Consider the following 15,875-nt stretch of genomic DNA (forward strand, 5'->3'; position numbering starts at 1 on the left):
GGCTGAGCTCAAACTTAAACCGTTCTCCCAGCCTGTGATGGAGAGGCCCCCAGGGGCAGGAGGGCACCCGGGGGGCAGGAGGGCACCCGGGGGGGCAGGAGGGTACGGGGGGGGGGGGGAAGGAGGGCACCCGGGGGGGCAGGAGGGTACCCGGGGGGCAGGAGGGTACGGGGGGGCAGGAGGGCACCCGGGGGGGGCAGGAGGGTACCCGGGGGGGCAGGAGGGTACCCGGGGGGCAGGAGGGTACCCAGGGGGCAGGAGGGCACCTGGGGGGGCAGGAGGGTACCCTGGGGGGAAGGAGGGCACCTGGGGGGGCAGGAGGGTACCCGGGGGGCAGGAGGGTACCCGGGGGGCAGGAGGGTACCCGGGGGGCAGGAGGAATCCGGCAGGGCTGTGCCAACAGGGAAGGGAAGAACCGAGAAGCCCCCCATCCTCAGCGTCCTGGCGAGGGCCGACTCTGCATGGACGGGGGGCAATTTGAGCCCCTTGTGCCACCCCCAAACCCCAAAGGGGCTTAATTGCCAGGCCCGGCGGGGCCGCCCCTTCCAGGGTCCCGTCAGAGGCAGACACAGAAGCTCCAACCAACACCAGCAGCTTTCTTTGTCCTGGACAGACGGACCAGCGGGGGGGGGGGGGGGGGGGCCGAAATACGCCCTAAAGCCCCGGCCAGGTCACACCAGGCCGCGTGCAGACGCCAGGCGGGCCGGGCCGGGCCTGCGGGTGTCCGCTGTGGCGCCCCAAAGAGGCGGCATCACGGGGCGCCCCCCGAGGCACCTTCGCGTGAGCTCCGCCGGCCATTCGCGCACCAGAACTTCAAGGCACCGTCCGAGACCCCCCGAGCTTCAGTCCTCCCCAGGGGGACCCCAGACCCTCCTGCCGGCTTGGGAGCGCGCCGGGCCGCCGCGCCGTCACCGGCACAGGTGGAGGTGGGGGTGCCGCACCAGCTTCTCCAGCAGCTGCTCCTCGGTGGGCTCCTCCAGGACGTCCCTGCGGACGGGCAGTGAGCGAGCGGGCGTGGAGGCCGAGGCAGGCTCCCCTCCCCCACCCCGGCCCTCGGCCCCCCGCTGTGCCGGCCCCCCGCTGTGCCCGCCCCACCCCCAGCACACCTGAACATGAGCTCCACCGTGGTCTGGTACGTCGCCCGGCACGCCCCGAGCACCGGCTGCGGCTGGCCTCGGCGGTCCCACTTGTGAATGAAGTTCTGGGGGGGAGTGGGGGGAGCCGTCTACACCCGACTCTACACCGGAACTGCTGTGCATCCTTTGCCCGAGGGCCTCGCCCAGGTCACGCAGGACCGGAACCCAGGGCCCGCCGTGGGCCCACAGAGCAGGCCTAAAGCCGGGGACGACTCTCGCCCCACCCCCTCCCTGTGCATCGGGGCGAGGCAGGCCCACCCCCCACCAGGGTCCCTGCGGGGGGAGGGGAGGGGGGGTCGGCGCGGCCTCAGCCTCTACCTCCAGGATCAGAGCCACGAAGAGGTTCATCCAGACCACGGAGGACACGAGCCACCACGCCACGAAGTACAGCTTCGACCACCTGGGGGGAGGGGCGCCCGCTCCAGTTCTGCCCCCCTCCCCCCGCAGAGCCTCATCCCCTCCCCCGCCCCCACCCCCCCCCACTCACAGGCTGGAGTCGCGCGTGTAGACGTCCATGAAGACCTGCCAGTTGTTGACCACCATCACGTCCCAGAGGGTCACCAGGGCGGCCTGCGGACGGACAGACGGACACTCGGATGAAGCTGGGCTGGGCTGCGCAGGGGGGAGGGGGAGGGGGAGGGGAGGACGGACTCACAGCAAAGTCGTCGAAGTTGTTGGGCCAGTACTGGAGCTGCTCGAAGGTGCCGCACGGCGGGTCCACACTCTGGCTGCGAGAGACCCCGAGAGCCATCACGAGGGCCCCGCCGCCAGGGGTCAGGGGTCAGGGGAGGTTGGGCCGGGCCGGGGTCAGGGGTCAGAGGTCAGGGGAGGTTCGGCTGGGCTGGGGTCAGGGGTCAGAGGTCAGGGAGGCCGGGCCGGGTTCAGGGGTCAGAGGTCATGGGTCAGGGGTTCGTCAGGGGTCAGGGGACGGGGGCCAGGACGAGCACCCCCAGCCCAGGCGGGCCCCCCACACCCCCGGACCCCGCACCAGGCCCACCTGTCATTCCTCGGAGGGGGCTGGATGGCTCCCTGGAAAAGGCTGATGCCCACGATGGCAAAGACGTAGTAAACCACCTGGGAAGGGCCAGGCCAGGCCAGAAGGGCCGGTCAGAGGAGCCGCGCCCGGCCGGCCTTGCACTCACAGCCGTGGCCGGGTCCTTCCTGGCCACTGGCAGGGCCTGGGCCGGGGCGAGGCGGGCGCTTCCAGGGCCGGAGACCACGGCTCAGGCCTAGGCCCAACCTTGACATTTTACAGAGGGGTAAACTGAGACCCCGGGCAGGGCCACAACCCTAGTGAGAGGCTTCAAGGCCGACTCTGTGACTCAAAAACCCAGCCTGGACCATGTGGCTGACATTGGGGGGAGGGGGAGGGGCCCAGGCGGGCCTTTCCACCAACAGCCACCAGGTGGCAGCAGCCCCCCAGAGGGGGGAGGGGGGGACTCACCACCAGGATCCCCGCGAAGGCCCGCATGTTCCTGACCAAGTCCAGGAGGGTCTCGGCCACCAGGGACAGGAGCTGAGGACGAGAGCGCCCGGCGAGTGCTGACCACTGCCTCCTCTGGCCGGCCCCGCCCATCCCTGCCCCCCCACCCTGACTTCAGCAAAGCGGAACCCCAACATTCAGCCTGTGTGTGTGCGAGAAACAAGACATGCAGAGGGCACGTGTAACGTGGCACACGTGTGTGAATAAAAGCACCCGAGAACACATGAAAGAGGCTGAAAACCAGAATGTGGGGGACTAATCGAGAAGGGACGGCCCAGGGAAGGGAGGGAGGGAGGGAGGGAGGGAGGAAAGAAGGAAGGAAGGCAGGCAGGAAGGCAGGCAGGAAGGCAGGCAGGAAGGCAGGCAGGAAGGCAGGCAGGAAGGCAGGAAGGCAGGAAGGCAAGAAGGAAGGAAGGAAGGAAGGAAGGAAGGAAGGAAGGAAGGAAGGAAGGAAGGAAGGAAGGAAGGAAGGAAGGAAGGAAGGAAGGAAGGAAGGAAGGAAGGAAGGAAGGAAGGAAGGAAGGAAGGAAGGAAGGAAGGAAGGAAGGAAGGAAGGAAGGAAGGAAGGAAGGAAGGAAGGAAGGAAGGAAGGAAGGAAGGGAAGGAAGGAAGGAAGGAAGGAAGGAAGGAAGGAAGGAAGGAAGGAAGGAAGGAAGGAAGGAAGGGAGGAAGGGAGGAAGGGAGGAAGGAAGGAAGGCAGGAAGGCAGGAAGGAAGGAAGGAAGGCAGGAAGGCAGGAAGGCAGGAAGGCAGGAAGGCAGGAAGGCAGGCAGGAAGGCAGGAAGGCAGGAAGGCAGGAAGGCAGGAAGGCAGGAAGGCAGGCAGGAAGGCAGGAAGGCAGGAAGGCAGGAAGGCAGGAAGGCAGGAAGGCAGGAAGGCAGGAAGGCAGGAAGGCAGGAAGGCAGGAAGGCAGGAAGGCAGGAAGGAAGGAAGGAAGGAAGGAAGGAAGGAAGGAAGGAAGGAAGGAAGGAAGGAAGGAAGGAAGGAAGGAAGGAAGGAAGGAAGGAAGGAAGGAAGGAAAGAAGGCAGGAAGGCAGGAAGGCAGGAAGGCAGGAAGGAAGGAAGGAAGGAAGGAAGGAAGGAAGGAAGGAAGGAAGGAAGGAAGGAAGGAAGGAGGGAAGGAAGGAGGGAAGGAAGGAGGGAAGGAAGGAAGGAAGGAAGGAAGGAAGGAAGGAAGGAAGGAAGGAAGGAAGGAAGGAAGGAAGGAAGGAAGGAAGGAAGGAAGGAAGGAAGGAAGGAAGGAAGGAAGGAAGGAAGGAAGGAAGGAAGGAAGGAAGGAAGAAGGGTGGGAGACCATCTCAGAGAGGCTCTCGGGGCCCCCCTCACAGACAGCCTCCATGCGGGGTCCGGGGGGCCCCCAGACCCGCGTCTCAGGCCGCTTGGTGCCCACTGGCCCCGGCCCGGCCCGTGCTGACCTTCACGTTTGGGATGATCCGGAGGAAGCGGAACACGATGAACATGTTCACCAGCCTGGCCGCGTCCCACAGAGTCAGGAGGCCCAGCGTCTCGGGCTTCCTAGGAGAAGGGAGGGGGAGGCTCAGGGCTGATGCCAGGCTCGGGCCGAGGGGCACCAAGGGAGGCGCCTGCCAAGCTGCGCCCATTGGGAGGTACATTCGGGGCTCGAGGCCCCTCCTTGGAGCCTCTGGTTTGGCCCAACCCAAGGGTGGAACATCCGGCCTCTGGCGGGAGACTCCTGGGGACGGGACGGGGAACTCACTCCCCGGGGAGGCCGACCTGTTTCCCTTTTGGCCGTTCTGAGCCTCAGGAAGCCTTTTTTGGCCCTCAGGAAACAGCGCGGCTCTGCCACACCCCCCAAGTTCTGCCCGCCGAGGCCCCTGCAGCGTGGCGGGAGCCCTCGGACCCCCCCAATGTCTCGCTCTCCGTCTGGCCCCTTCCTTCGGCCAGCCGTCCTCCGGTGTGCGCGGGGGCTTCTGAGCAGCCGGGGGGCCTTCCCAGAAAGTGGGGCCTCGAACCCAGGACTCCACCAGCCGCTCCCCCCATCTCCATTAACTGCCCCTAGAGGCCGCCCCCTCCCGTTTCCTGGCCGCCAGGCACTAAGAACGGGAGCCCACCTGGGGGCATCCGGCAGAACCAGCCTAAATAACCCCAAAGGCCAGAGCGTGCCCGTCCGGGGGGCTGAGGGCGGCCCGTGCCGGATGTGCCGGTCGCCCACCCTCTTGGAGCTCTAAGACCAGCCACGAGCCTTGGCATCGGGCCTGCGCCACCAAGGAGTGCCCACCGAGCGGGGTCACCCAGGCAGCCTCCATGGCAGGACGATGAGCCACCGGCACCGCGTGGTCTGGAAGACCCTCCGCCGAGCCGGGGTGGGCACGGGGTGGCACAGGGCAGGCACAGGGTGGCACGGGGCGGGCACAGGGTGGCACGGGGAGGGCACAGGGTGGCACAGGGAGGCACAGGGAGGCACGGGGCGGGCACAGGGTGGCATGGGGTGGCACGGGGCGGGCACAGGGTGGCACGGGGAGGCACGGGGCGGGCATGGGGTGGCACGGGGCGGGCACAGGGTGGCATGGGGAGGCACGGCTCCCGAGTGGGCATCGGCAGGACCGGGCACCCCTGACGGAACCAAGCCCCGGGCGGTGCCACCCTGCGCGGGTCACCTACCAGCCCAGGCGAGGAAAGTGGTACACGGCCAGGACGGAGATCTGCAGGACCTGCAGCCGCCAGGGAGGAAGCGGGGCGTCAGCGCGGGAAGCTTCGACGGGCCCTCGAGGCCGCCGACTCCCGACGGCTCCCCCCTGAGAAGACGGGGGGCCCCGGCCGGGGGCACCCAGGAAGGTGAGCAGCGCGGGGGGAGCCCCGGAGAGGAGCCGCCCGCCGGCCCTCCCCGCCCGCCCGCCCGCCGCGGGGCACGTCACCAGCAGGACGGCGGTGAGGATCCCGTCGAAGACGTTGCTGGGGAAGGAGAGGTAGCCGCGCGGGCCCAGAGCCGCCACCTTCAGCAGCAGCTCCAGCACGTAGTACAGGATGAAGAAGCAGTTCAGGACCTCGAGGGGAGCAACGGCAGAGGCCGGCGTCGGACACCTGGCCGGGGGCCCCCCCGAGTGCCCGCCCAGAGCCCGGCTCGCCCCAAGAAGCTTCCTCGTGTCCCGGAGAGGCCCTGGCCCAGAGACAGGAGTCCTGGGTTCAAGTCTGGCCTGAAGCGTCCTGGCTGGGTGGCCCATCCCCCGCCGCCCGTCTGCCTCGGGACCGACACAGCGTGGACTCAGGCCGGCATCGCCGGGCGCCGCCAGCCCACAGCAGCATCTGGCAGCTTCGGCACCTTCCTCCGAGCGGGGAAACGGGCCGGAGGCCGGACCGAGAGGGGGGCAGGAAAGGGGATACCCGGCAGAGGGGCGCGCTCACCCCCAAGACGGAGTCGTCCCGCTCGCTGGGCAACTTGTCCGCGTCCCTCACCAGGAACACCTGCGAGCCGAGGCCAGAGAGCGCGTCAGCCGTGCCGCAGCGAACCCCAAAGTCAGCCCGCCAAGAAATCCAGGCAAGCGACGACGAGCCCGCGGAGGACGAGCCCACCAGAGACGAGCCCACCAAGGATGAGCCCACCAGGATGAGCCCACCAGAGATGAGCCCACCAGAGACGAGCCCTCCAGGATGAGCCCACCAGAGATGAGCCCACCAGGATGAGCCCTCCAGGATGAGCCCACCAGAGACGAGCCCTCCAGAGACGAGCCCTCCAGGATGAGCCCACCAGAGACGAGCCCACCAGGATGAGCCCACGGAGGACGAGCCCACCAGGATGAGCCCACCAGAGACGAGCCCACCAAGGATTAGCCCACCAGAGACGAGCCCACCAGAGACGAGCCCACGGAGGACGAGCCCACCAGGATGAGCCCACCAGAGACGAGCCCACCAGGGATGAGTCCACCAGAGACGAGCCCACCAAGGATTAGCCCACCAGAGACGAGCCCACCAGAGACGAGCCCACGGAGGACGAGCCCACCAGGATGAGCCCACCAGAGACGAGCCCACCAGGGATGAGTCCACCAGAGACGAGCCCACCAAGGATTAGCCCACCAGAGACGAGCCCACCAGAGACGAGCCCACGGAGGACGAGCCCACCAGGATGAGCCCACCAGGATGAGCCCACCAGAGACGAGCCCACCAGGGATGAGTCCACCAGAGACGAGCCCACCAAGGATGAGCCCACCAGAAATGAGCCCACCAGAGACGAGCCCACCAGAGACGAGCCCACCAAAGGGCAGGCAGGAAGAGAGCCAGAAGATGGCGTCGCGCACGGAGAAGCGATGCTCACACAAATGGAAATGATGTTTCCGAAGGCGACCAAGTTCCCCAAGTAGTCGAAGTAGCGATGGCCGAAGAGAGCCTGAGCGCGCTGCAGGAGGCGGGAGCGGTACTCGGGCCAGGGCGGGTGCTGGACAAGGACACAAGCGGGTCAGCGCCGCCCCCAGCCTTGGAGCCCCCTCGGTGCCCTCGACGTCCGGGCTGACCGCAGGCCCGGGACGTGGCCGCGCCGCGGCTCACCTCCTCGACCGTGTCTCTGTCCAGCTCCTCAAAGACGCTCTGAAACTGGTCGGCGGACAGGAGGCCGCCGGGCAGGGATCGGACGGCCTGCGGGGAGGAGGGCCGGTGAGGGCGGGGCGGGGCGAAGCCCCCCACCCCGGGCCCGAGGGGACGCCCACCTCCACGATGGCCTCCTTGCAGTAAAGGCTCATCTTCACTTTCCGGATCACCTGGAGGAACGTCTCGGGCTTCACCCCGACTCTGTGAGGAGGTGAAGAACGCAGGGAGACGTCTGGGTGGCCCATCTCCACCTTGGGGATCCCCCCAGGGACGGGGAGCTCACTACCTCCTGAGGCAGCCCGGCTCTACCGCAGCTGACAGGCCCAACAGCAAGTCCAAGCCTGTCTCCGGCGCTTGCTCCGGCTCAAAGGCAGCCAAACCCTCTTCAGGGGCTGCCGTCCCTGAAGGCCCCGCCCAAAGGCCGCCTCCCCCTGAAGCCCACCCTGATGTCTCCTCCGGTGGGACCCCACAGCACCACCAACTGCATCTCAGAGGCCCAGAGGCCCGGGGCCCGAGTGAGAATCCTGCGCCTGGGCCAGGCCTTTTCCTCTGGTCTCATTTTGAAAATTGTCTTTGGAGCCGGTGGGTCTCCTCTGGCTCATCTACGCTTCCTGGAGGAGGCGGCGCAGGAGGACCCGGCTCTGAGGCCGCCCATTTCACGGACTGGCCAACCACGGCAGGCCACCGGCTGCCTGTCCACAGCGCGTCCCTGACCAGAGCCGCCCCCTCCCCCAGCCCGGCCACACTCACACCAGAGGACGGATTTCTGCCCCCTCCAGGGTGCGAAGGACCTCGAACGCCGCTCGGATGCCCAGGCGCCTCCGGAAGTACGAGGCCTGGATGGCCTCCTGCGGACGAGAAGGTGGGCGGCCGGCGAGCCCCGAGCCTGGCCTCGAACCCGGGCCTCGCCGTGCGCCCGCCCGGCCCGGACCCCCCCGACGGAGGCCCCCCACGGCAGCGTCCAGCCCGGACCCCCCCGCGGCCGGAGGGGCCTCCCGAGGGACACCCAGCACCGACCGCTCGGCCGCACTCACCAACAGGTAGCCCCGGAACTGGTTGTAGATGATGGCGGTCAGCAGGTTCATCAGAAACAGACTTCCTATCGGGGGGAGGGCCGGGCGCTCAGGCCAGGCACAGGGTGGGGCTCCGATGGGCAGAGGGCCCGCCCGCCCGGCCCTGGCACCTCGCTGGGCAGAGGGCCCGCCCGCCCGCCCGGCCCTGGCACCTCGCTGGGCAGAGGGCCCGCCCGCCCGGCCCTGGCACCTCGCTGGGCAGAGGGCCCGCCCGCCCGCCCGGCCCTGGCACCTCGCTGGGCAGAGGGCCCGCCCGCCCGGCCCTGGCACCTCGCTGGGCAGAGGGCCTGCCCGCCCGGCCCCCTCCTCTGTGACTCCAGGAGGACCCCAAGATGGGGGGGAGGGGCAGGACCAAAGTCAACTTGTGGTTCCACCGGCCAGGAGGTCCCAGTGTGGACGCTCCCTCCGCCCCCTCCGCGGGACTCACCAATGACGGTGAAGGCGATGAAGAAGAGGGAGTAGGCCCGGTTCTTGGAATAGGCAGGAACCATGACTGTGGGGAGACCAGATGAGAGCGAAGCCTCGCACCCAGCTCCGGGGCCGCCTTGATGCTGGGGGCCTGGGAGGGGGCTGGGTGGGGAAGGGGAGGGGGAGCGAGTCCTTGGGGGCGCAGGGCGAGAAGGGGTGACCTGGTCGGAGCTGGGCACTGGGGGGCATCGTGGTGGGCTCGGGCAAGCTGGCTGTGCCAACAGCCTGACTAATGGACCTGGGAGGGGAGCAATGAGCTAGAAGGAGAGACACTGCTGGGGGGCTCTGGGGGGCTGCCAGGGGCTCTGGGGGGGCTGCCGGGGGCTCTGGGGGGCTGCTGGGGGCTCTGGGACTCTGGGGGGCTGCCGGGGGCTCTGGGGGGCTGCAGGGGGGCTCTGGGGGGCTGCCGGGGGCTCTGGGGGGCTGCAGGGGGGCTCTGGGGGGCTGCCAGGGGCTCTGGGATGGGACTCTGGGGGGCTGCCGGGGGCTCTGGGGGGCTGCCGGGGGCTCTGGGGGGCTGCCAGGGGCTCTGGGATGGGACTCTGGGGGGCTGCCAGGGGACTCTGGAGGGCTGCTGGGGGCTCTGGGGGGCTGCCGGGGGGCTCTGGGGGGCTACCGGGGGCTCTGGGGGGCTGCCAGGGGCTCTGGGATGGGACTCTGGGGGGCTGCCGGGGGCTCACCGTCGGGGTTGTTGGCTGTGGTCAGCAGGACCAGGAGGGAAGTGAGGGACTCGGGCAGGTTCGGGAAGTAGAGCTGCCGCTCCTCGTCCTTCTGCTCGTCCTGGGCACGGGGGGGGGGGGGGGGGGGGCTTCAGGGGCTGCACGTGCCCCCCCCAACCCCCCAGATGTCACCAGACAGCCAGGACGGCCTCTGAGGCCGCTGCCAGGCCCGGAGCGATGCCCCGCAGTCGTGCCCCGCTGTGTGCCAGGCGCCTGCTAAGCTCTCGGGGAGCTATCGGGGGAGACGAGGCTGGCACCCTCACAGAGCGCGCCGGGCACTGCCGCGATGCCCACATTCACCCAATAAGGAGGTTGGCACGAAGGGAGGCTCCGGAAGGCGGGCAGGCCGGGCTCTCTCCACACCCCGGGGGGGTCACGGCCAGCCGCCCCCTCCTCTTGCCCAGCGGGGCCCCCTCCCCCACCACGGCCCAGTGAGGGGACGCCGGAGGGAGGCTCCGTCTGTCTGTCCGCACCTTGTCCCGCATGAACAGCAGCATCCCCAGCATGGTGAAGAGGCACAGGTGCAGGGCCAGCAGCAGCGCCACGCTGTGGGGACAGCCGGGGCACCCTCGGTGAGGGTCCCCCCGAGAAGGGCCCCCCAACACCCCAGGCCCAGCGCCAGGCTGGGGGTCAGGGAGCCCCGAGTTCAAATCCAGCCTCAGACGCTTCCTGGCTGGGCGGCCCTGGGCCAGGTGCACAGCGGGCACCACGTTGCTTTCTTCGTCATCTTCTCTCCACACAGCAGACCAGTCACCCCCCCAGCCCCCCCAACAGTGGGCAGGGCCCCGCCATCTTGGCCCCGCCATCTTGGCCCCGCCTCCCAGGACTCCCCAGCCCAGGAGACCCCCTTCTTGGGCCCCAAACCCCAAACGATGCATCGTCATCCCCAAAACGGAGCGTCCCTTGGGGGAAGGAACCGCTGCTCTCCCCATTTTACAGATGGGGAAACCGAGGCAGGCAGAGGCTCACAGACTCGGTGAGGATCATCCAGCCAGGCAGTGTCTAAGGCTGGACTGGAACCCAAGACCTCCCGCCGCCCGGCCTGGCAGCCCCCCCCCCCACCTGGCCATCTCCGGCAGCGTCCGCTTGATGCACTTGAACGTCTTCTTCATCATGGACGAGTTCTGGAGGAGGAAGAAGGGCCGCAGGAGCCGGCGGATGCGCAGCGTCTGTGGGGGGAGGCGGCTCAGGGGGCGCCGACCCCGCCCCGGCCCGCCCCTCCCCCACCCTGCCGGCCCTCACCTCCCGGCAGGCCAGGCTCAGCGACACGGTCCAGTCGGCCAGAGACAGGGCCAGCGCCAGCAGGTAGGCCCACAGCCAGGGGGTCTTCCGGAACTCCCCCCAGCCGATGAGGTAGCTCTGCGGGCCAGACCGGAGAGTCACAGGTGAGGAGCCGGCGCCCCGCCCTGCCGCGCCCCGCCCCCGACCCGCCCACCCTGCCACGCCACGCCCCCGACCCGCCCACCCTGCCACGCCACGCCACGCCCACCCGTGGCCCGCCCCCGCCGCCCCCACCTTCACGGACACATCGGCCAGGAAGACGAGGAGGCAGAGCAGCTCCACGCTCTCGGTGAGGCCGCAGGGAGGCTGCCAGGGCGCCCGGCGGAAGCGCACGTCCGAGGTGACCGTCAGGGACGACGGGACCTCCACGAAGGCCAGAATCAGGATCAGGAAGATGGCGAAGCCCAAGAACCTGCGGGGGGAGGGGGGATGCCCGCCTGTGCCCAGCGCCCCCACGGGGGCCGGACCCCAGGTGGCGCCGCCCAGGAAGGTGCCCGCAGGCTCCCCCCCACCTCCCGGGGCACCTCGGCGGGCAGGCGGGCACACTCACCCCTGGCACAGCCGGGAGTAGTACCAGCGGTACAGCGCCAGCGACGCGGCGTCCATGCGGTGGTTGATGGAGCGGTACTAGGGGCGAGCAGAGCGGGTGAGGGGCGCGGCGAGCCGGAGCCCCCCCAACACCCCCGCGGAGACCCCCCCCCCGCGGAGACCCCCCAGGAAGGAGGCGCCCCGCGTGCCCGGCCCCACCTGGATGGCGTCCTCGATGAGCACCACGGCCTGGTCGATGCAGAGGTCCTGCGGGGCGGCTGGGCACGAAGAGAGAAACCGAGTCACGGACGCCCCCTGGACGTCCCGGCATGCGCCCCTCCCCCCCCCCAAAGGCCTCACCACCCCAGGGATGCCCCCTACCGGGCACAGCTATAAGGACATTCCAAGCTGCAGGCCACGAGGAAACGGGCACTAAAGTGACTTCGGGGGGCCGTGGGGAGTGGCCTGGCCGGGCCTGGCTCCACCGGACATCCTGCTGGACGATGCCCGGCGAGGCCGGCGGCCCGGGCACCCCCCTGACCCAGTGAGCCCAAGAGGAGCCCAGCCAGAGCTGCCGCATCCCTCCCCCAATGGCTCCTTACAGATGGGGAAACAGAGGCAGGGGCAAGGCAGTGACTGGCCCAGGGTCTCTCTGCAGGTGGTGAGGAGGAGCCCCGCAGCTCACCCGGCCCCGGGACCCAAAAGGAAGGACGTAGGCTGTCATCAGGGAGGGCTCCCCGGAGGTGGCAGGAGGGAGACTCATCACCCAGAGAGGCCAAGACGCCCACCCTACGCCCCACAGCAGCTGACCAAGAGCTGGTTGAGGAGGAAGTTCCTTCTGGGGAGGCTCCCGGCCTGGCAGTATCCCAGGAGAGCCTGGTAGACCCTTCCTGGCTGGGAGGCTGCAGGAGGCCGGAAGGATTCCTCCCAGGCCTGAAGTGTCCCATGTTTCTGACCACCAGCCCGGGCCAGCCTCGGACCCTGGGCAGCTCTGGGGCAGCACCCCTCCGGCCTCAGCCAGCCCTGACCGGGCCACAAGGACCTTCACTGCCGAGGCCTGGTGCCCCACAGCCTCCCTTCACCCCTAACGTGTCTCCTGGGCGCCCGGCGGGCATCGGGACGGCTCGGCCCCCTGGCAGGGGCAGGTGACTTGTCCAGGGTCTCCCAGAGAGGCCAGATCTGGGCAGTCCCCTGGGACACCAGCCCAAGCCTTTTACACAGGCCCATTTTACAGGGACAAAAGCTGAGGCCGAGAGAGAGGAAGGAGGAGGCGGGAGCTGAAGGAAGATCTGAACCCAAGCCCGGCCACATCAGACAGGGTTTCTTGTCTCCCTCCAGGCTCAAGGACCGGCTGCCCTGGGACCAAAGGCAGTCTGGGGCCTCTTAGGGGAAAAAAGGGGTTCAGTGGATGGAGAACCAGGCCCAGAGACCCCGGGGTCCTGGGTTCCAGTCCAGCCTCAGACAAGTCACTTCACCCCCATAACCGGCTCCTCCTGAACACACACAGTGCTGACTCTAAGACTGAGGGGGCGGCTGAAAGGGCGGGAGGAGGGAGCTGAGGGGGGGGGAGGGGCCAGGCAGAAGGAGGGAGACGCTGGGTCGGGACAAGGTCAAGTGTGATGGGGAGAAGGGCTGCACCACACCGGGAGGTGCCGGACTGCTGGGAAGCCTCCTCGGGCTGCGGGTGAGCTCAGTGTCTGGGGCGCGGGTGACAGGCGCGTCCTCTGGTCGCCCCGCTGGGCTCGGGCCAGCGCAGAGGTCACACCTGGGAGCGCCGCGGGGTGACCCGAGGCCTCGGACCCAGGTCAGGACGTCAGAGCCGCAGGGATGGGCGAGAGCCCAGTCCCACCCCCGCAGGGCCCCTCTAAAGGGGAGCCCACGAAGCGCCCAGTCCTTCCCCCCAACTTTGGGCCACCTTCGGCCAATTCTCGAGGCCTCCCCAGGGCCGAGTCCAGGGTCCGAGGGACCTGGGGGCGGAGCAGACTAGGAGTCCCGGCCCGGCCCCCTCCCCGCCCCTTCCCCTCGCAGCCTGGAGCCCTTCCGCCCGGCTCCGGCAGCCCCAGGTCAGTTTGCCCTCCGGATCGCGGCCCTCCCAACAGCCCCGGCCCCGCCTGGCCTCCTCCTCCCCCACCTGGCCCCTCCTCCAGCTCACCTGGCCGGCCTGGAGCGCCGCCGTACGAGTGGGCAGAGCGGGGGGCGGGCTCGGGGCCGGGGCCTCCCAGCACCTCGCCCGGGGGACCCGAGGCCGAGGCGCGGGGGCTACGGCCCCCGGACAGCAAGGGCTGGCTCTCCTCCATAGGGCCGGGGCAGCTGCCGCGCGTGTGCTCGCCGCCGGGTCCCCGCCGCAGCGCCGTCCCCCGCAGCGTCTCCGCCGCCCTCCGGGGCCGGCCTAGGGCGGGGCAGCCCGTGACGTGACGGGGCTCCCCGCAGGGAGCCACCCAATGAGCGTGGGGGGAGTCCCGTGACCCACGGGGCGGGGCTGCCCGACCCCGCCCCCAGGCCGAAGGGGGCCCCTGTGAGCCCCCTTAGTCCCCCAGGGCGGCGGGAACCCGGCAAAGTCGGAGAGAAAGGCCCCGCCCCCGTAGCCGGAAACTCCCAACTAGTCAATTACCGCGGGCCTGGGGGGAAGGCAGAAGGCAAGGGCAGAGGGGGGAGGGCCTCCCCTCGGAGCATAAGCCTGGGGGGGGGGGGCCAGTCACGCTCTCACGCACCCCCAGCCTCTACTTCTCGCCGCCTGCCTTAGTTTCTTCAACTGTAAAATGGCCCGACTTTGGCCCGCCCTTGGTGGCTGCTTTCGAGTGAGATCCTGTCTGTTAAAGGCTTTGGCCCAACTTAAAGCGGCCCAGGACTGCCCGGGAGACCCAGCTGGCTAAGAAACAATTTCTTGTGGTTCTTCGACCTTGGATTTCAAACAAGACCAGTGACATCACCGGGGATGGAGGGCTCACTACCTCCAGATCCGGATGGGGGGAGGGGGAGAGAAGGAAGAGGGGAAGAGAAAGGGAAGAAGGAAGGGGAAAAGAAGAAGAAAGGAATAAAGGGAAGATAGAAGAGAAGGAAGAGATAAAAGGAAGAAGAAAGGAAGAGGGGAAGAGAAAAGGGAGAAGGAAGGGAAGAACGAAGGGAAAGGAGGAAGAAAGGAATAAAAGAAAGACAAGACAAGGAAGAGAAAAGAAAGAAGGGAAAAGGAGGAAGAAAGGAACAAAAGGAAGACAGAAGAGATAAAAGGAAGAAGAAAGGAAGAGAGGAAGAGAAAAGGAAGAAATAAGGGGGAAAGGAAAACAAGAGATGAAAGGAAGAGGGGAAGAGAAAAGGAAGGGGAAAAGAATAAAGGAATAAAAAGAAGACAAGAGAGAAAAGGAAGAAGGGAAGAGAAAAGGAAGAAAGAAGGGGGAATGGAAGACAGATGAAAGGAAGAGGGGAAGAGAAAATGAAGGGGAAAAGAAGAAAGGAATAAAAAGAAGACAGAAGAGATAAAAGGAAGAAGGGAAGAGAAAAGGAAGAAAGAAGCAGGAATGGAAGACAAGAGATGAAAGGAAGAGGGGAAGAGAAAAGGAAGAAGAAAGGGAAGAAAGAAGGGGAAAGGAGGAAGAAAGAAATAAAAAGAAGACAAAACAAGGAAGAGAAAAGAAGGAAAGGAGGAAGAAAGGAATAAAAGGAAAATAGAAGAGATAAAAGGAAGAAGAGGGGAAGAGAAAAGGAAGAAAGAAGGGAAAGGAGGAAGAAAGGAATAAAAGGAAGACAAGACAAGGAAGAGAAAAGAAAGAAGGGAAAAGGAGGAAGAAAGGTACAAAAGGAAGACAGAAGAGATAAAAGGAAGAAGAAAGGAAGAGAGGAAGAGAAAAGGAAGAAATAAGGGGGAAAGGAAAACAAGAGATGAAAGGAAGAGGGGAAGAGAAAAGGAAAGGGAAAAGAAGAAAGGAATAAAAAGAAGACAAGAGATAAAAGGAAGAAGGGAAGAGAAAAGGAAGAAAGAAGGGGGAATGGAAGACAAGAGATGAAAGGAAGAGGGGAAGAGAAAAGGAAGAAGAAAGGGAAGAAAGAAGGGGAAAGGAGGAAGAAAGGAACAAAAAGAAGACAAGGAAGAGAAAAGGAAAGGAGGAAGAAAGGAATAAAAGGAAAATAGAAGAGATAAAAGGAAGAAGAGGGGAAGAGAAAAGGAAGACAGAAGAGATGAAAGGAAGAGGGGAAGAGAAAAGGAAGGGGAAAAGATGAAAGGAATAAAAAGACCGAAGAGATAACAGGAAGAAGAAAGGAATAGGGGAAGAGAAAAGGAAGAAAGGAATAAAAGGAAGATAGAAGAGATGAAAGGAAGAGGGGAAGAGAAAAGGAAGGAAGAGAAGAAAGAAGGGGAAAGGAGGAAGAAAGGAATAAAAGGAAGATAAGCCAAGAAAGAGAAAAGGAAAGAAGGGGAAAAGAAAGAAAGGAAGACAGAAGAGATGAAAGGAAGAGGGGAAGAGAAAAGAAAAAAGGAAGGGAAGAAAGAAGGGGAAAGGAAGAAAAGACAAGAAAAGGAAGAAGGAAAGGAAGAAAGAAGGGGAAAGAAAGAAAAGACAAGGAAGGGAAGAAAGAAGGGGAAAGGAAGAAAAGACAAGAAAAGGAAGAAGGAAGGGAAAGGGAGAGGAAGAAAAGCCACTCATTGCCACACA

The 15,875-nt window shown here is 66.1% G+C and overlaps 1 protein-coding gene across 1 annotated transcript; it reads right to left on the reverse strand.

Moving 5' to 3' along the window:
• Nucleotides 1-244: 244 nt before the first annotated feature.
• On the reverse strand, nucleotides 245-13,679 carry TPCN2 (two pore segment channel 2). The gene is made up of 25 exons (XM_056801180.1): nucleotides 13,379-13,679; nucleotides 11,446-11,504; nucleotides 11,249-11,325; nucleotides 10,933-11,110; nucleotides 10,660-10,776; nucleotides 10,480-10,586; nucleotides 9,891-9,963; nucleotides 9,379-9,478; nucleotides 8,658-8,723; nucleotides 8,192-8,256; nucleotides 7,908-8,005; nucleotides 7,277-7,358; nucleotides 7,119-7,205; nucleotides 6,889-7,008; nucleotides 5,982-6,041; nucleotides 5,495-5,623; nucleotides 5,241-5,290; nucleotides 4,034-4,133; nucleotides 2,581-2,652; nucleotides 2,134-2,210; nucleotides 1,792-1,864; nucleotides 1,624-1,706; nucleotides 1,455-1,536; nucleotides 1,107-1,201; nucleotides 245-987 (listed from the first exon to the last, which is right to left on the reverse strand). Exons 1-25 carry the CDS (start codon nucleotides 13,521-13,523, stop codon nucleotides 909-911), a joined length of 2,274 nt encoding a protein of 757 aa, XP_056657158.1. The 5' UTR covers nucleotides 13,524-13,679; the 3' UTR covers nucleotides 245-908.
• Nucleotides 13,680-15,875: the final 2,196 nt, after the last annotated feature.

The sequence above is a fragment of the Monodelphis domestica genome, chromosome 6, assembly GCF_027887165.1.
Source record: "Monodelphis domestica isolate mMonDom1 chromosome 6, mMonDom1.pri, whole genome shotgun sequence".
In the NCBI taxonomy this organism is placed as follows: Eukaryota; Metazoa; Chordata; class Mammalia; order Didelphimorphia; family Didelphidae; genus Monodelphis; species Monodelphis domestica.